We start from the raw sequence: 20928 nt of genomic DNA on the forward strand, positions 1-20928 counted from the left end.
TCCACAGCCAAATTAAGGTGATATTATCCTGATTCTATATGCATGAAATGGACATGGAGAGGTTCAGTGATTTGCCCCAGGTCTACTAGCTGGAAAATGGCACAGTTGGTTACAGACCCAGGTAGTTTGTGTCCAGAGTCAGCACCCTCAACCTTGACATTGTACACCTCAAGAGCCAACAGAGTAGAAGTGGGCATCCATTCAAATTATAACCTAAGATACAAAAAGCCAGTAATGGCAAATATCCGATTTTCAAAGAAGAGGAAACTATTTTATGAAATACTGTAAAAAAACAATATTAAACAGATTATTAAATTATGTTTTGTTAATATTTGGAAAAGAAATCATTGATTTGAGTATTTTAATCATTGAAGTGAGTATTTTAATCCTCGGGTATGAATTATGCCAAACTCATCTCTTTTACCTTTATGGTTACTGTAACTATAAAGCATGAATATAAATAAGACAGGTATAATGTACCTTGATTTTAGCAGAAATGTCTTTCTGTCTTATTAAAAATCACAAAAATCTTCAAAATCATCTTAAAACTGAAAGTTAAATAAAATCTTGATGGTTTAGTATAAATGGATTCAGACATAACTACAATGCCTCAAAAGTGCTTGTAAGTGAATAAATACAAAGATGAGTGGATGTCTTTAGTGACGCATGAAAAGTTTCGTTTTGGGGTTTTTAGGTTAAAATTATCCATCAATCAAATACAGGATGGGGAGGACTAAGTAGGAATTTATATTTTTAAAAAAGTGCAAAAGCTTTACTTAACTAAAAGTTTGATATGATTCAAAGAATGGTAGTCAAAAATGCTAATGCACTCAAGGGGAGCGCTATCAGAAATATGGTATCAGAACAACAGAGGTAATGAATGGATGGTATAATTCTAAGATCACTTCTAAACAGTTATGTTCCACCTGAGTGACACATAATGAAGGGAAATAGGAGAGCAACCTGGATGGTAAAAATTTGGATGCTTAATGAATAAACAACGGAAGTTTAGTCTGTAGAACAGATGTGTGTGTGCATGTGTGTGCCCACATGCATGTGTGTTCCAGACTAAGTATTGGGAGTATGTTGATCTCTTTTTGAGAAACAGGCCAGCATGATCTGATCCACGTTTTAACAGGACCACTCTGTCTGCTCGGCTGTGACAAAAATGGAGTGACGTAAGGATAGATGCAAGGAAATAACATAGGCAGTAATGATCCAGATGAGAGATAGAGGTTACCTGAATCGGGATGATTCAAAATGATGAAATACTATGTCTTTTTGGCTTTAGCATAACTTTAAAGGTGAAGCCAATAGGATTTGGTAGTTTGGTAGTATTATCTGCAGGGTGTGAAACATCATATGCCAAGGTACTTTGGCCCGAGCTATATGTTATTCAAATAAAATTCCAGATTTTAAAGAAACCTTAGAAACTTTCTAATCAAGACTTTGATTCTTTAAAGGAATCCTGTCTACAACATGCTCCTGCTCCTTGAACACTTCCTTGACGAGGAATTTACTAACTCACACAGCACCCATTTTGGAATAGCTCTGGTTTTAAGCACTCTTTTTCTTACAAGGAGCCAAAGCCTACTTCTCCATGATGAACAAATGTGATAGTGTGTTTTATAATAAGAAATATATATATTTGATCTTCATCCTGTTTTTGGCATAGAGCTCCTAAAACCCTTGGATTTTTCTAAGGGATAAGAGTGAGATAAGGTATCTTGATATTCATGACAAAGCCTTTTTAAACCCACCTGACTTTATGTTAATGAGGTGACTTTTGGAAAGCACTTAAGGGTGGGGATGGTCACTAGGGAAACCAATATTGTAGTTTGGGTGTTGGAACTTTCAGTCCCATCCCTGCAACCTCTGGGGAGTAGAGAGGGGTTGGAGCTGGAGTTCAGTCACCACTGGCTGGTGATTTAATTAATCATGCAATGTAATGAAGCATCTGTGAAAACCCAAAAGGACAAGGTTGAGGGAGCTTCTGGGCTGGTGTATCAGAATGCCTCTATGTGCCGCTGTGCCCCGGGTTTCAAACTCCAAAGGGAACAGAAACTCCTGCATTCAGAGCCTTGCCCTGGTTATATCTTCTTCTGGCTGTTGATTTGTATCCTTTAATATATTTTGCAATAAACCAACAATCTAGTGAATAAACAGTGTTCCTGAGTTCTATGAGCCTATCTAGCAAATTAATCAAACCCAAGGAGGAGGGTGGGGAGGATGGGAATCTCTGATTTACAGCTTCTCAGTCAGGAGAACAAGTAACAACCTGGACTTATGGTTGCCATCTGAAGTGGGGGCAATCTACAAGACTGAACCTTTAACCTGTGGAATCTCCAAATAGTATCACTATCTCCAAATAGTATCAGAACTGAGTTGAATTATAGAACACCTAGGTGGTGTCTGAGAATTGCTTGGTGTGGGGGAAAAATACACACACATTGGAATTAGTGTCAGAATTGTTACAACTGAATGAAAAAAGATGAAAAACCTGGTAGGAAGGTGGATAAAGAAAAGTGGGGAGGAACTGTATTTGTTTCTTCACTTCAAGCATGGTATGTGGCATTAGGTTTGTAATAAATATTCTTTGCTATCTGGGCAATTTGGAAGAAGAGCATTGGGTCATAATGATATGACCATAGGGTATTAGTTCATCATTTCTTAATGAGATTTCAAAAGAATCAAATTAAAATGTTTCCTCTATCCACCATGCTTATATATGTGTCTTACCGATTCAGTGAGTTTGTTTATGACGATGGTGTGTTTTTTCATGATAGTGGTTTTAAATAAATGGAAAATACCTATGTATTCTAGTTTTTTAGCTCCTTGGTATCTCAGCTTCTCAGCTATATATAAGTGTACATTCCCTTTAAATAAGGAGCAAATACAAAACATACTGGTACAGTTTGGTCACCAACTAATCAGAATGGATGCCAGCCAGTCTGGTGTGTATCAGCTAAATATCTGCCTGCTCAAACTATGGGAGAATCAAGCTATTAGAGTGGTGAGTTTAAATACTACATATTTTTATTTTGTCTTTATTGTAATGAACAAGCCCTGTCTTTAGCTCCTGCTGTGCACTTTTGGAGGATCTTCCATATGGTTGCTGCTAAGTATTTTGGCATTTTCCCAACTGTTACAATTGGGTCAGTGGGGGGGATTGTATAGGAGTAATAAAACAAGGGTGACTGCAGCAGGGAGGAGTACGATTACTACACACATAACAGCTTATTGCCTCATGCATTCAAGCACAGCTCAATGCCATTCATTACAACAGGCAGCCAGGGTAAACTGCCTTTTGCCACAGAGTTTACACCAGAAAGGCCAGGCTTTGGGCGCAGGGACTAAGTGTTCTTGTTTACATTTTTTCCCCGTTTCCTTACTTCTCCATTTTCCTATAAAATCTAGAATAATTTGAAGGAGTAAGACAATTACAGTTTGCATATTACCATGCCATTCTGAGAAAGTTTCTTGAGCAGTCTCTTAGCTAAATTTTAGCAACAACAGCAGGATTCTCAGTGGCACTGAGGATTTTGATATGAGAGAGAAAAAAATGGGGAAGTGAAGTCTGACTCCCACAAACACTTAAAAATCCTTGAGACATGATTCATAAATCCAGAGATGACTAATAGTATTGACACTATTCCTGGAGTGTTTTCCCTGACAGAATTGACATGAAACAAAGGCTACTATCATTTTTATCCTATGGAAGGCAGTGTTGCTTAAAGCACTAACAGACTGGAAGGAAAAAAGTTCACAGCAAAATTAATATTCTAAACAGTAAAATAATATATTAAGTTGAAATATGCGCGCGCGCGCGCACACACACACACACACACACACATGCTTAAGTAAAACAATGAATTTAAGGTCTTGATCCTAAGATTGTATTTTCCATATTTATGCTTATACACATAAGTATTCTTTGAATAATTTATTATGCTTTTCCTTTAGGGGCTCTTCCCACCCACATTAAGCACTAATATGCAGTTATATAGCATTCTAATAGGTTCACAGTACAGCCATGATTTTTTTTCACGCAATGGCAAGAAATCGAGATTTTAAGAAATAGAATTGGAGACGTTTAAACCGGTAGGCAAACGTGTGGATTTATTTTTTTTTAATGTTTCCAGCCAAGAATTGTAAATACCAAGTGTTGCATTAAAAAAGTTGCTCCTTATTCCCTTCCTGCCCCGTCATCCTCAAGCTTAGGAACAGTGTACCCAGAGACACGCCGGGTGGTCAGATCCATGGGCCCAGGACTGCAGGTGAAACGCCTCGAGACCCATGGGGGGCTTCGCCGGCCAGCGCCACGGAGATCGCCGGCCCCTCAGGGCGGGAAAGAACGTGAACTTCGGGGACAAACACCGCTGGGGCACGGACCACAGCAGTGCAACCAGCCCCTGCACTTATGAGAGTACTGATACTGACAGCAACGGGATGGTCGTAAACCAACTGGTTCCGGGACGACCCACACTTGTCCTAAAACGCTGAGGAGCCCCACTTCCAGCTTCCCCCGAAGCAGGGAGGAAAGGGCTAATTAAGGCTCATCTCTCTCTGTATTCGGCAGGGAACCCAGGCACAGAAGCTTCCCGGCACCGCTCACGGTCTCCCGCGCTCTGATACCACCGCAAGCCCCTCCTGACACGCCACGCGGCGACCCCGCCAGCGGGAAAAGCCGGCAGCAGCTGAGGTGTGGGCAGAGGCAGCAGCTTCAGGCGCCCCAGTGCGCAAGCGCGCGCGTCTAATGCGCAGGCGCCGCCTAGAAGTGACTTCTCCAAAAAGTGTCTTAGTTCTCGGTCACCTGAGCTCGGGGGTGACTCGGCTGCGGTAGGCTTCGCAGCTACCCGCCCTCCGCGGGTCCTGCCTGGTGACCCCTCCCTCTTCTCCTGCCCATCGCTCCACCACCCCAAACCCTCCAAGGGCCTGTCCTTTCCGTTCTGCCTTTTCCCAGTCGCGGGTCGGACCGGGCCGAGCCGGGCAGCCTGGGCGCGGTCTCCGACCATGGCGTCTCTCTTCAAGAAGAAAACCGTGGATGGTGAGTTCAGGCCGGGCCGAAGAGGCCCAGCTCGGCGTTTCCCTGGCGTGTTTTGGGGGCTTCCGGCCACGATTCTTTCTGCTGTCCCTAGGGGCGGGGCTGGATCTAGTGGCCCCACAGGTGACCGCCCTCGTGCGTCACTTCTCTGCTTCCTCATCTCTTCTGACTCGCCACACCTCAACCTCACCTGGGCAGTCTGGCTTCTCTCTGATAACACGACACACACCACCTTCACCACCCCCACCCCCGCCCGGTTTTTCCTTTAGCGAGGTGTTGAGCATTTTCAGGAGACAGGATTCAGCTGGCCTTAACTGTTAGACTGTGATTTGGTCAGTTCCTTGTTGGTTTGATCTGTTGGTTTGTTGCTCCTTCAGTTTGTAGCTGTACTATTTACAGACGTATGAACAGGAAACCTGTACTGAGCTGGAGGATGGTGTAACAGGCTCCAGTTCCAAAATGAACCTGGGTCTGGGTCGTTTGGCCCTAAGAATATCCCATCAAAGAGATGTGAAACAAATGCTTTACTGGCTCCAGTAAAAATATAAAAGGAACCTAAGGAATGTGCCTTAGGTTTAGTTTTCATAATGTATTTTTCCTTCCCTTTGCTTGTCTTTTACTGTCTAAAGTAAGAGATGTGATATGTATTATCTGCATAAAAGTTTCCATTTTAAGATACTCGCATTGTTTTGGACATTTAGCTCCACATCATCTTAAGAGGAAAAAAATGAATGTATAGAAATATACAAAATGGTGTTTATTAGCAATTGCTGTAATGTATATTTATATAACACTGATTAGTTACTCTTGATATTTTCATTGACTGCCACCAGGAATCAAACTCATTCAAGCTATTTAAAAATCGTGTTTCCTATTACATGTTGAGTCTAGGTTGCTGCTGGTTCAACTAAAGAATCACTTCTTTGTAAGGGTCTAACTCTGCCACAAAAGGAGCAGTGGTAGCTAGACAGTGATTGGTACAAACAGGGTGCTGAGTCCAGACCTGGGGTAACTCCTTTCCTTTGTATTGACTGTTCCAGTGCCAACAACATTATTTTGGTGAGGATAACAAAGACATCATTTTTACTTTGCCACTCTACCCATCACTTCAACACATAATGTCATTTTAGCCCTCATTTAGCACACAGCATAATACATTTTTGCTTAACCTGAGTGGGTAAAAAAAAAATTTTTTTTCTTCAATTTATGGACTTTTTAGTAACTAAGAAGTACCATTTACAGTACCTGGAACACATTCCAAGTAGGTATAGGATGTAGTACAATTATGAAGGATGGATTTTATTTGAGAATGCTGTCTAATCTTTAATGGGGTACTTCCCACCCCCCCCCCCCCCACACACACACTGTTTCAGCACCAATATTGTGGTTTCCAGTTATTGTATAGTACTTCAGGGGAGAAAAGGTTTTTTGTTTCAGTTTTATGCAGTGAGAATTGACTAAGCAGAGGAAAGGAGTTATACCTTTGTTACTGTGATGTTACCAATTATATTTTTAAAAAACATTTTAATGTTAAAGGCCAAACAGCTTTAATTGCCTAATACCTGTCAAATATTTTCAAAGACAAAAATATCAGTTCTGTATTCTCATTTCTGTGCTTCTTGGTGCTTTTGGCAGCCTAGTGACTATTGTGCTTGAAGTATATAGAGCAGAATAAAAAAAAAAAACACACAGTGAGGATGCGCAGTGAAGGTATTTAACTGTATACTCATTTGCAGTTGGGTTAATTCATCCAAGAAATAATGTTTTTTGCTAAAGAGACTTATTTGTGAAAATAAAGCCTTAAGGACTTTAGCCAGGAGCTATACTACTGATTTAAAGATTTATGTGAAATTCTGAATGCAAATTTGCCCACCATGCACATTTACTATAACTACTGCTACTACTTACTATAACTGCATACTTGTTTTTTTTTTTACATTATCACGTCAATTCAAATCACTTAATGACTTTTTAATTATATATTTGTGCTTTCATTACTTTGATATAGAGCTTTGTTGATATTTTTACTCCTTGTTTTATTAAAAAGGGGTTTTGTTTTGTTTAAAAGGTGACAGCATTCTTCTTAGCAGTAATGAGGCTATATATTATAAAATGTAATGTATTTTTATGCATTTCTCCCAGATCCTTGGACTCGTTGATTATTGATCATAAGATCTTTTGCTGTATGCTGCCTTTTTATCTGTTTCAGCAGTAATGAAATTCTGATATATAAGGGAAATATGTAACTGCTTATAGATCTGGAGAATAATTGAATCTTTTTGTCTCTTTGGATTGGCTGGAAGAGTTGCATACTATATCATTAAAGACTACTGCACTTGTAAATTAAAAAGGGAGACAACATTACAGCACTTATTACTATTCAGAGTTATGTTTAATTCATTTTTGACACAAAGATGAACAAGTCTCTGTAGTGTATACTTTGTTACAGAAATTAATGAGAATTGTACCTCAGTGCTATAGAAGAGAAAGATTCCTTTGAACTTGAAATTACAATTGAGTATTTGGTTTTCCTTTCACTGATTTTTAAGGTATATACATAGGGTAATGTGTGTACAGTGTTTTTCCCCCCTATGTGGACTAATAGTGACCTATTTATTGAAACTAATTATGAACCTGTAAATCAGGATGCATTGAGGATTTGTCATAAATGGACAACTAAGTGTGTCTTTTAAAAAGTGAAATTCTTTAAGCCATATGTTTGTGTGAGTGTGGTGTGCATAATTTTTGTCTGTTACCTTCAATAAAGACAAATTTGAGGTCCTACTCTAAGCCAGCATTGTGTTGGCATTTCGTATACAGCATCTTATTTAATTCTCCCAAAACTTTTAAGTATTATTATTATTCTCACTTTATAGGTGAGGAAATTGAGATACAAAAAACTAAGTAATTTGCCCATGGTCACACAACTTAGTGGCAAAACCAGGACCTCATCCCTTGAGTATTATCATTGGTATTTTCTTATTAGAGATCCTATGGCACAATTTAATTTTGCTGTTCTTGCTAGTGTATGAAATTCTCAACTTTTAGTAGGCACCATGTAATGATAACCTTTTGTCTGGGAATCAGTCTCTTTTTCTCTTGGAATTACTGGTAGAACTCTATTTTTAACAGTGTTAGAACTAGAAACAACCTCCTTTTGCTGACTCTCCTTTGAGCCAGCATTTCTGAGGAAGTATTTTCCAATCTCTTTCTGCTCTACACGTACACTTCTTGAAGGAGTAGTGTTGTCTTCTATCTCCACCCCTGTATTTCTCAGACACTCCCCCCCCCCCCCCCCCCCGCCCGTTCTATAGCAGTTTGCTTTACATCTTAAGTGATAAGATCTTGCTAAGATCATCAATGACTCCTAGACTGCCAAATGACCATTTTTTAGTAATCATCTCTTGGGTCTACGTTTTGCATTTCTTTATTGAATAATTTCTTTATTGAATAATTTCTTTATTGAAATTCTCTTTTGGCTTCCATGAAACTCTTAATATTTTCCCCAAATTCCTCTGACCACTGTTTTTTCTTTTTTTTCTTACACATTTTTCTTTTCTTTTTTTTCCCTTCTTCCTCCCTCCCTCTCTTCTTTCCTTTCTTCATTTTTTTTTTTTTTAAACTTGGTCCTTAAATGTTAGTGTTCTTGTTGGTTCTATCTTGGGCTACCACTATGCTAATTGTACACTCTCTCCCTGCATGATATTATCCAAACTCCTATTATTTTAGTTATTACCTAAGTGCTGATGGATCACAAATTTGAATCTCTAGTTATATTTTTCTAAGTTTTAGACCAACGACTTACTGAGTATCTCCACCTAGATGTCTCAAAGTACCTGAAATTAAAGGGACTCCAAACAATTCATCACCATCTCCTTGAAGTCAGTTCCTTTCCTGAGTCTCCTCCTCCAGTGTTGCCAGGTCCTGATTTTGCCTCCTCCCTTTAATTATTACTAAGTTTTGCTCCTTTTGCCTCTTAAATATTTGACACACATGATTTTTCACTGTGTGCCTGCAACTTCTGCTCTAATTCAGATCCCATTTACCTTGTACTTTATTACATCACCTTTCTGCTTTTCTTCTCTATAACTTCATAGCTCTTTAATTGTTTATCTACAGAGTTGCCTTGTGATTTGATCCACCTGAAATCCGAATCAGACTATGCTACTCCCCAGTGTGAACTCCTTTTTTATATCACTGGTACCAACAGGATCAGTGAGAGCTCTTTGATAAGGCATATATGGTCCTCCTTGATTTGGCCCTTGTCTTTCTTGTCATAACTCTGAACATTTTACTGTCCAGCAGTATTGTTCTTATATTTGTCAGAACATACCATAAATACTCTTTCTCACTCTGACGTATTTTTGCTTATGATGTCCTTATGCATAGGATCCTCTTTTTCCTTTCTCTGGCTAACCTGCACTGTCTTGGGTGTTTTTCTTCCCCGAGAACTTTTCTCTGATGCCATCTCAGACTACGTTAAGTACCTCACTCCTGTATTCTCATTTTTTTTAATCTCTGCTTCCTGACCTGCATTCATTGGAACTAGAGTAGATCCTTATGTCCTTCCAAAGTTGGATTATGCTTTTTCTGAGTTTTTCCTACTTTCCATATATGCAAGGTAGCAGAGGCTTCAGAATACATGGAAGTATCTCTGTAGCAGATTAAATTTAGAGACACATTTTCAAAATAACAGTATTTACTAACCAAAAGTAGTGTTTCCAAAATCCAGAGCTTACTATAGTCTACATCCATTTACCATTGTCACCACCTACAAGTTCAGACGTAATTGAGGAACCCTACTGACAGAAGAGGAGGAAGCTTCTTGGTTTTTACCTTATTGGGATTGTATCCATGTACGCTAATAGTCCAGAGTTCAGAATCTGTGACATTTTGACTAACTTGGGATGAATCTCCTGTCAAAAGGTAGGTTGTGATGCCACATTTGTGATACCTTAAGAGAAAATAAAACCCACCATCTATATAAACTGAATTCTATCCAGAACTTTTCTGCTTTCTACCAAATAAGGTAGATCCTTCTGGTGCTGTCTACAATACCTAGATCTTTCCTAGTATGCTGTGTGTTCCCTTAGTGCTTGTTGTTCTGGATATTTAAAAACTCAAATTTTACTTTCTGTTTGGCCCCTATGTTCTTGGCACAACAAAGAAAAATAACTGAACATGGGATTCAGGAGCACAGTACTCTCTTCTGAGCATTTTTCTCAGTAAATGTTCTCCATACTTGTAGTATGGTTATTTCTGTAGGAACATGTCTTCCTCTTGTATTTCTCCATCCCTAGCATGACCCCAAAGACTAGTATTTCTTTTCATGCTACTGTTTTCTACCTTCCAAGTCCATTAAGTCTGTAAAACTTCCCTTTCATAGGAGCTTTCCTGGTCATTCCCTCACTTGCCTAAAGCAAGAAAATGCTCTTTCACAATTTACTGAACTGAAGCTGTTATTGATAATGGTACTGAAGCCTGTGTCTTTGAGGACCAATTGAGACCTAAAGATCTACTGACACATAGCCCATCTGAAAACCTTCCTTCAGCCCTTGAAAAACACTGATATTTTACTAATAATAAATTAATATGAATGAATTTCTTAGGGCTGAGTGAGTTGAGAGTTTACTGGGGGTGAGAGGTGGGGAAGCATTCCTTTTATGCTACCATAGGGCTAGACTCTCCTGTTTTCTCTTTAAGTTTATTTGTTCATTTATAAAGAGAGAGCATGAGTAGGAGAGGGGGGCAGAGAGAGAGAGAGAGAGAGAGAGAGAGAGAGAGAGAGAGAATCCCAAGTGGGCTGTCAACCAGATGCAGGGCTCAATCCCAGGAACCTTGGAAATCATGACCTGAGCCAAAATCAAGAATTGATCATCCAACTGACTGAACCACCCAGGTACCCCTCCTATTTTCTCTTTAGTATTCCAACTCTTCCTTCCAAGAAAGACCTGCTGAGAGTTTCAACTTCAACCTAGTTTTTAAATAGATCCTTGTCTCCCTGGACCAAATGTAGAAGAAATCTGTTAGCACAATCCTCCACAGTCCTTTCTCTTTCCCATAGTTGTTTTCTGTTTTATTTTTTGTTCTTATTTTTTCTTTACTATGTATCAAAACTGGTTAATTAAACTGATACCATTCCTCCCTGATTTTTTTGGTTTACCATTTCCAAAGCCTAAGAAACAGATTTCCTTGCATGTCGAATTCTGATTCCTCCCTACCCAGTCCCTCATTGTCATTTTCCTTCTGCCTCCCAGTAAATTTGGTTCCCAGAGCCAGCATTTCCAGGAACTGACCTTTAACATTTCTTTCTTATCCCTTAACTTTTGAGTTTGTAGCATTTTTGCAGTTATTTTCTCCTCATCAACCCAAGAAGGTGGTACATCCCTGCATAGCCAGGACTACTTTCCTCTTTATTGTTGGGTGCGATCCACCACACCTCCTTTACACTGGTGGTTCTTCTGTTCAGTCATGATCAGGGTGTATCTAATGCCCATTACCCTGCTATACCAGGGCCGCAGGCCCATCACCACTTCACTCACAGCTGCTGCAGAGATGGTAGATGAGATCTAAAGTGGACGTGCCCTCTCGTCTCAGCTCTTGATCTCCAGAGCAAGTTAGTAAAAATGGTAAAGCAGGGGGGCGCCTGGGTGGCGCAGTCGGTTAAGCGTCCGACTTCAGCCAGGTCACGATCTCGCGGTCCGTGAGTTCGAGCCCCGCGTCAGGCTCTGGGCTGATGGCTCAGAGCCTGGAGCCTGTTTCCGATTCTGTGTCTCTCTCTCTCTCTTTCCCTCCCCTGTTCATGCTCTGTCTCTCTCTGTCCCAAAAATAAATAAATGTTGAAAAAAAAATGGTAAAGCAGGATGTGGGAACATTTTGTGCTCCTATTTCAATCCATGTGATGGCTAAATTTAGGACGACTGATAAGCAATAAAATTGCTTAGATCAAAACTATTTTTTTTCTTTAAAGAAATACATTTAAAGCAGAAAATATGGTGTATTAGATTAAGATTTTGTTATGACCTTATAGTAAACATGACCTTGTAGTAAAGCACAAATCCTGTATACAGTAGGGAGGATGCTGTCCAGTAGACCAACTTGAATCCCACTGAATGGAAAACATCTGCATGTTGTGCCTCGGGGCTCCTAGGGCAATAATTCTCAACTACCCTGTAAACTTGAGATAGGCTCCCCCCTTCTCCCCAGAAGAAGGGCACTTTAAAAATGTTTAAAATATAACTCACAAATTAATGAATGCCTGTATTTAAAGTTTTTTTTGTTTTTTTTTTTTTGCTTTAATCCTGAAATGTATAAATTGTATATAAATAAGCAGGATCTAGAAGGACAGTCGTAATTCAAGTTGGGGCCTGGACTCAAATCCCTGTAGAGAATTCTAGTAAACTAGGCTGGACTACATTATGGAGACCCCTTTGTTTTGTTTTTATTTTCGACTTTTTTTTCTGTAAGCAGATACACCTTATTGACTCAGAACCGAGAAGCGCCGAATGACCTTTTCTGTCTGTATCTTGAGTCCAGAATTTAAGTCTGTGATCATTCTAGTGCATACATGTATATTTCATTCAGTAAAAAGAGCCTGAAAGGCTTGAGATAAGCTTTTAATACCTACAGTGGAATTGACTTGGGTGGCCTTCTCTAAGTGTTGTGCTGGGTATGGGTGGGTAAAAAGGGTGATGGGTGGGGTGGCTCCAGACCCTTTTTATCTCTCAGAACATACCACAAAGAGAACATACTGTAGTCACAGCCATGTAGCATTGCCATTTTAACAATGTGGAAGTTTTTATTACTACCTGTTAAGAAGTGCTTCACAACAACCCCACAAGGCAGATGAAGTGCTGGAATCTAAAAACTGGGACTGTTTGTTTGTTTTTGCCTGGAGAAGGAAGCACACTATGGACAGGAGTCCAGCGCTGCTCCATCTCCTAGATGTCAGCAACACCCAGTACATGTTTCTATTATTGTCTTGACTCAGAATGAAAAGAGGCAGTAGGAAATTGTAAGGGAAATATCTGGTTATGTCAGTGCTCTATTTTTCCACAGTACAAAGAGATCTATCATAGTTTGGTAAAAGAGATCTATCATAGTTTTGTTATTGTTAAAGTATCAACCATCTTTCTTGGTAACAAATAGAGTTTATTATACATCTTAAAGGAATGTGTTAACTATGCCTATGAGGCACATTCTTTTACATTTCAAATATCTTTGTACTCCCTTAGGTCACTGCTAACTATACTATATTGGGACAGTAGTTGGCATAAAGTGCAGTCAGGATACAAATAGATAAATAAATAAAATACTTGTGTTCCTTGCTCTGAAAGAGCTTGGGAGGAAATCAGACCTACCAGAAAATAAATAGAATGGGAAATAAACTTGGCCTAAAAAAACATTATAAGTTTCTCAGAACCATATTCAAATTATTCCTTCTGAATTATCTAGAAGACCAAATCATTAAATGTGGGTTTAGGATAGGAGTTTTTTTTTTTTTTTTTTCTTTTTTTTTTTTTTCTAAAAGGTAAAGGATAAGTTTTATAGGATATGCCTATCATCTCATATGAAGAAAATGTTTTACTATCTTTTTCTCATGATAATATGGTTTAAAGTGTTATGACTATATTTTAGTATGCAACATTAGATGTTCTCAGTTTATAGCTTAGAACTGTTTAAATATTAATAGGTGTATTAACTATGATATGAGGCTATGGAATATGCAGTAGTTAATTTTCTTTATTTTTCTTTCTCTAATATACAGTGACAGTTATGGTACACATAGATACATAAAATTGAAGTAAAACTGTTTTGATTAAGTTATATGTTTTGGTAAAATTTCCTGTCATAATAATGTGTTTTGCCAACAGAGATAGCTATATCTATTTTCTACTCTATGGTTGTCTGATACCAATGGGGTGTCTCCAAAAAGTTGATCAGTCTTAACACTCGCTGGAGTTAGCACAGAGCCCACTGGTTCAAGGCTCAGTCCTACAAGACTGTCCTCATTTTAGATGCCAGTCACAAGTCCCAGGTTGCCACCAATACTTCTGACTAACCAGCTACAAATTCTAGAGTCCTCATAACTCTTCCCACAGTGTGATAATTTGCTAGAACAAGTCGTAGAACTCAGAAAAGTGCTTTACCTAGGAACAGCCAAATGGAAGCAAAGTTTTGGGGACTGTAAGCGGCACAAGATCTTCCCTGCCCTTTTTTGGGGCATGCTGCCCTCCCAGCATATCAGTGTGTTCACCAACCCAGCAGCTCTCCTAATCTCTTTGTTCAAGAGTTTTTTATAACCTAGTCTTCAGCCCCACTCCCTTCTCCTGAGGTCCGAGGGCTGGGGCTGAACTTCCCATTCTCTAATCAAGTATTTGGTCTTTCTGGTGACCAGTCCCCTCCAGGAGCTATCTAGGGGTCCCCTTTCTTGAGTTAAAAGATATTGCTATCACTAAGGAAGCTCACTAAGGGTTTTAGGAGCTCTGTGCCAGGAACTCCAGACAAAGATCAAATATATGCTTTTTATTATATCACCCTAATAATGAAAAAGTATATATTGATAGAATTCTGGATCTTCTCCATCAAGGCTTTCAGCAATTGCTTTGCATCTGTGTCAGTTATCCGGCCACAATTTAATTTGTCAATATGGTGGCTTCTCTTTCATCTCTGTACTCTTGTGGCTTTAGAAGACTCTCATCACTATCTCAGTATTACCATTTCATTTTATATTAGTTGAGTTTAGGGACTTTTCAGTACACAAAGATGTTATACTCCAAAAGTTTATTTGTAATTTCATAGTTTTAAATTTAGAACATATTTTCTGTTGAAACAGTAGGGTAAGTGGTGAATGTTTTTATACCAATTCGTTGGCTTTGGCAAGATAGGGTGCTAAGTTCAAAAGAAGAAAATTAGGAGTATTTGAGTGTTGAGGATGAAAAGGCTCATGATCGCTTTTAAAGATAGGGAAATAAGAGCTTTGCCACTTAGTGTCTGTCTGCACCTGTCAGAGGAAAGATATTGTGTGCTGTGGACTGAATTGTATGCCCACAAAATTCATGTTTTTTTGTTTTTTGTTTTTAAGTTTATTCATTTTGAGAGGGAGAGAGAGAACACATGTGAGCTAGTAAGCTGGGGAAGGGTGTGGGGTAGGGTGGGGAGAGAGAAAAAGTGCAAGTAGGGGAGGGGCAGAGAAAGAAGGAGAGAGAGAATTCTAAGCAGGCTTCAAGCAGCACAGCATGGACTTGGGGCTTGATCCCATGAACCATGAGATCATGACCTGAGCTGAAATCAAGAGTTGGATGCTTAACTGACTGAGCCACCCAGGCACCCCTGCAAAATTCATGCTAAGTCCTAACCCCTAATGTGACTGTATTTGGAGATAGGGTTGTAAAGAGGTAATTGAGGTTAAAAGGTTATGAAGATGTGGCCCTAATTCAGGATGAGGGTGACCTTATAAGAAGAGAAAGAGGTACCAGGGATGGGCACACACAGAGAAAAGGCCATATGAGAACACAGCAAAGAAGGCAGACATCTGCAGGCTAAAGAGAGAGACCTCAGGAAAAATCATACCTGCCAATACCTTGACCTTGGACTTTAAGCTTCCAGAACTGTGAGAAAATTAGTTTTCTGTTTTTTAAGCTACCCAGTCTGTGGTATTTGTTATAGCAGCTGTAGGAAACTAATAAATTGTGTTATTTTAGAACAGAATCCCAACCAGTGCTCCATGGAACATTAACATCTAGGAAATGTTAATAGAGATTCTTAAAAGGAATTCTTGACTTAACAAATGTAGGAAATAATCTATAATATGTTCTCCACTTAAGAATTGACTGCATATTCATATACTAAATAGTCTTAGAGGTCTTGGAGCAAAGAAACCTATTCAACTATTAGGGGCAGAGGGGCAGAGAGATGGGGAGAGAGAATCTCAAGCAAGCTGCACGCTATCAGCGCAGAGCCTGATGTGAGACTCAGCTCACAAACCATGAGATCATGACCTGAGCCAAGATCAAGAGTGGGCACTTAACCAACTGAGCCACCCAGGTGACCGTAGTTATTTTTATTATGAGTAAAGTTATACATTATACACAGAAATGTATAAGTTTGGTGTTCCATCAGTAAAAGGATAACGAGTGTTGGCTCTGTCGTTTTATTTGAGGTGAAATTCACATAACGTTAACCATTGTAAAGTGAACAGCAGTTCAGTGGCATTAGTACTTTCACAATGGGGTGTAACCACCATCTCTAGTTCTAAAACATTTCATCACCTCACACTAAAATCCTGTACATGATAAGCAGTGACTCCGCATTCTCTCTCCCCAACCCCTGGCAAATACCAGTCTGCTTTCTGTCTTTGTGATTTGTCTATTCTTTTTTCTTTTTTTTAATTTTTTTTAACGTTTATTCATTTTTGAGGCACAGAGACAGAGCATGAGCAGGGGAGGGGCAGAGAGAGAGGGAGACACAGAATCCAAAGCAGGCTCCCGGCTCTGAGCTGACAGCACAGAACCCGACACAGGGCTTGAACCTGGGAGCTGTGAGATCATGACCTGAAACGAAGTCGGACACTTAACCGACTGAGCCACCCAAGCGCCCCTATGATCAATCTATTCTGATATCTCATCTGAGTATAATCATAAAATGTTACCATTTGTATCTGGCATCTTTCACTTAGTATAATATATTAATGGTTTATTCATGTTGTAGTATGTATTAGGACTTCATTTCTTATTATACTCCAGCTCTCATACCTAGAAGTGGAGTTGGTAAGATCATATGGTAATTTTATGTTTAACTTTTTAAGGAACCACCAAATTTTTGTCCACAGTGGCTGAAACAATTTACATTCTTACTACCAATATATAAGGGTACCAGTCTTCACATTCTCATTAACACTTGTTATTTTCCTTTTTTGTTTTTGATTATAGTCATTCTGGTGGATGTGAAATGTCTCTCATTTCCCTTATGACTAATGATGTTGAGCATCTTCTTTTTGTGTTTATTGTCCATTTCTGTATCTCCTTTGTATAAGTGTCTATTCAGGTCCTTCAACCATTTTTAATTAGATTGTCTTGTTTTTGAGTTTTAAGTTATTTATATATTCTGGATACTAGACTCTTGACATATATGTGTGTGTGTGTGTGTGTGTGTAGTCTTGTTTTGGGATTTTAAGAGTTATTTATATATTCTGAATACTAGACTCTAATATTAATAATTTTTATGTGTGTATATATATACATACATATGTATATACATATATATACATGTGTGTGTATATATATATACATATACATATGTATATATATATATATATACACATATGTATATGTATATATAGTTTGTATATATTTTTTCCTTTTCTGTGGGATGTCTTTCCTTTGGTGCACAGCCTTTAATTTTAACAAAGTCCAATTTATCTTTTTTTTTCTTTTGTTGTTCATGCTTTTAGTGTCATATCTAAGAATCTATTGCTAAGTCCTAGATCATGCAGATTTACTCCTATGTATTCTTCTAAGAATTATGTAATTTCAGTTCTTACATTTGGGTCATTAATCTTTTTTTAGTTAATTTTCATATACATTGTGAGGTAGGGGCCCAATTTCATTCTTTTTCATGTAGACATCCTATTGTCCCAATGCCATTTGATAAAGAGACTATTCTTTCTGTTACCATTGTTTTTAAATCTACTTCTTGACTAGAAAGGTACTCTAGTGAAGTGATTAAGATTACTGATTCAGGAGACAGAACACTTGGATCCAAATCTGGCATTACTGCATACTATCTTGTGACCTTGGGCAAGTTATTGAAACTTCCCAACTCTCAGTTTTCTTTAAATGTAAAATAAGGGGCCCCTAGGTGGCTCGGTCATTTAAGAGCCCGCGCGACTTCTGCTCAGGTCATGATCTCTCGGGTTCATGAGTTCGAGCCCCGCATCGGGCTGTGTGCTAACAGCTTGGAGCCTGGAGCCTGCTTTCGATGCTGTTTCTCCCTCTTTCTCCTCTGTCTGCCCCTCCCCCACTCACACTCTTTCTCTGTCTCTCAAAAATGAATAAATGTTTAAAAAAAATTTAAATTAAAATAATAGAAAAATCAACTCCATAGCATTATTGTCGATATTATATTGCATAATATATGTACAACACTTCGCAAGGTTCCTGGTAATGAAAGATCAGTTTTGGCAAGAATTACCATCAATATCTGTGATCTTTGAAGAAATTACTATTTAGTAACAGCTAACCCAAATTATAGTCCCTTGGACCTAGACTAGCACTTTAATTCTTCAAAAGATGGGACCTGATGGATCCAAATGAATAAATTAGAAAAACTTCAAGATTGAGTGGAACTTTAATAGTGTATCAGGACATTGTGTGTTATTTACTCCTTAACAGTTATCCTTATTTTATGAATAAGCAACCTGAGGTTTAGAATATTAACTAACTTTCCCAAGATATCATCATATAATGATCAGGTGGCAGAGGGAGGATTCAAATCCAGGACTGCCTCATTGGAAGGTCTACTATTTCTGTTATGATGATATGATGACTTAGTGACCTGTCTTCCTTCCTGGAATTTCATATAATACTGGGGTAAGAAGAGATGAAGAATGTGTTTGTGACATATTTATGTGCTATATAAAACATTGTATAGTATCAGTTCTCTAAGAGAATCTTTTATTGTGATGTATATACACTTTTGGATACTATAGCAGATCTGCAGTTATCTTTTGTAGTTCTTTAATTAATATTTATAATTCAAGTTTTAATATATTTGACTTTATATATATATATATGTACTATATTTAATAAAAAAATTAACATCTAGTAAAACATGGTTTCTTTTTTTTTTTTAATAAAGTCTCCAAGTCTGATATTTTAAATGGTATTGAAGAAAATTACATTTAAGTTTCTTTTGTGATTCTCCTAGATGTAATAAAGGAACAGAATCGAGAATTACGAGGTACGCAGAGGGCTATAATCAGAGATCGAGCAGCTTTAGAAAAACAAGAAAAACAGCTGGTAAGTAGAACATTAAATTTCAGCTTAACTTTTCAAACAAATTTGGAAATTAGTGTTAGAATAATTAGCTAACTAAGAAAAAGACACATGGCAGGTGGTAAGTGATTTACTAAGAAATGGCATTTTATGTCTTCCTGAATTTTCTGCTTACCTTCGTTTATTGTGTCATTCTGCTGACTTTTATCAGGATTCTGTGTATTCTGCTGATTATAAAATCAAATTATTCTTCAGTTTGTAGAACTCATGAATGCCCAGGAGGAAATATTTCTCAAAACACAGCTACTTTATTGTCAGTTAACAACAAAGATTAAATGGTCCTGAATAACAAAAAGTTACAGGAAATAATTATGTTAACTCAGAGATATCTTACTTGATGTTTTAGTGATCATTATGTCTGTGATAATGAATGTCCTTTTTTTTAAATAGACTGTCTTGCTTGTCTTTAAATATTTTTATGTTATGTTTTTATATGTTGCTTTAAATCTTTTAAACAAACAGCATGATTGAGGTGTTATTGACATGCAGTAAACTCCATTATTTAAAGCATATAATTTGATACATTTCAGCATATATATATGTATATGCATATACATATATATATATATATATATATATATGATGAAACCTTTACTACAATCAAGATAATAATGAACATCCCCACCATCCTGAAAAGTTTCCTTATTCCCTTCGCAATTACTTTTACCTATCCATCCCTCCCTGACACCCTCCTTTGCAGTAAATACTGATCTGTCACTGTAGGTTAGTTTACATTTTCTAGACTTTATCTAAATGAAATCATATAATATGAATACTTTAAATTTTTTTTTTTTTTTAACATTCACCTTTGAGAGACAGACAGAGCACAGTGGGGGAGAGGCAGAGAGAAAGGGAGACAGAATCTGAAGCAGGCTCCATGCCCTGAGCTGGCAGCACAGAGCCCGATGGCAGGGCTCGGACCCACAAACTGTGAGATCATGACCTGAGCCGAAGTTGGATTCTTAACCAACTTAGTCACCCAGGCGCCCCTATGAATACTTTTTTTTAATGTGGCTTCCTTCAGTCGTAATTATTTTGAGATTAATCAATGTTATATAATCAGTATTAGTTTTTTAATTGATGAATATTACTTTATTGTATGGGTGTTTTCATAGTTTATTTATCTGTTCAGCAGCCAGTGGATATTTGGGTTATTTCCAGGTTTGGGCTATTTTGAATGAAGTTGCTATTAAGATACAATTGGAGTCTTTGTGTGAACATATATTTTCGTTTCTCTTGGGTATATCCCTAGGATTGGGATTGCTAGATTATGGGGTAAGTGTATGTTTAACTGTGTAAGAAACTACTAGACAATTTTTCAAATCAGCTGTAATGTTTTCTGTTCCCACCAGCTAGATGTGAAAGTAAAGTTGTTCCACAACCTGGCTAATAGTTGGAGTCAACAGTCTTTACATATTAGTCATTCTAGTGGTGTATAGTAGATGGTCATTTTAAATTGCATTTCACTTATTGCTAATGACGTTCAGCATCTTTTCATGTGCCTGTTTGCCATTTACATATCTTTTTGCCAAAAGTGTCTATTGAAATATTTTACCCATTTTTTTCATCATGTTGTTTCCTTTTGTTTATTTGTAAGAGCTTTTTATATATTTCAAATATAAGTACTTTATTAAATATATATTTGGTAAATATCTTCTCCAGTTATTGGCCTTGCCTCTTTTATTTTCCGAATAGTGTCTTTTGTGGAACAGAAGATTTTTATTTTAATCAAGTGAAATTTCTTCTTCTATGACTAGTACTTTTAGTGTCCTAAGAAATCTTTCTCTAACCCAAAGTCGCTAATATTTTCCCTTCTGTTTTCTCCTAGAA

At 37.9% G+C, this 20928-nt stretch overlaps 1 protein-coding gene across 1 annotated transcript in view; it reads left to right on the plus strand.

Annotated features, from left to right (window-relative positions):
- Positions 1–4708: 4708 nt before the first annotated feature.
- Positions 4709–20928, plus strand: part of CHMP2B (charged multivesicular body protein 2B) — a 29483-nt gene continuing 13263 nt past the window's right edge. Inside the window, exons 1-2 of the mRNA XM_003991539.6 lie at positions 4709–5047; positions 18971–19062. Coding sequence (XP_003991588.1) covers positions 5014–5047; positions 18971–19062 — 126 coding nt within the window. The 5' untranslated portion in view covers positions 4709–5013. The remainder of the gene's footprint in view (positions 5048–18970; positions 19063–20928) is intronic.

Source organism: Felis catus, chromosome C2 (assembly GCF_018350175.1).
Source record: "Felis catus isolate Fca126 chromosome C2, F.catus_Fca126_mat1.0, whole genome shotgun sequence".
Lineage (NCBI taxonomy): Eukaryota > Metazoa > Chordata > Mammalia > Carnivora > Felidae > Felis > Felis catus.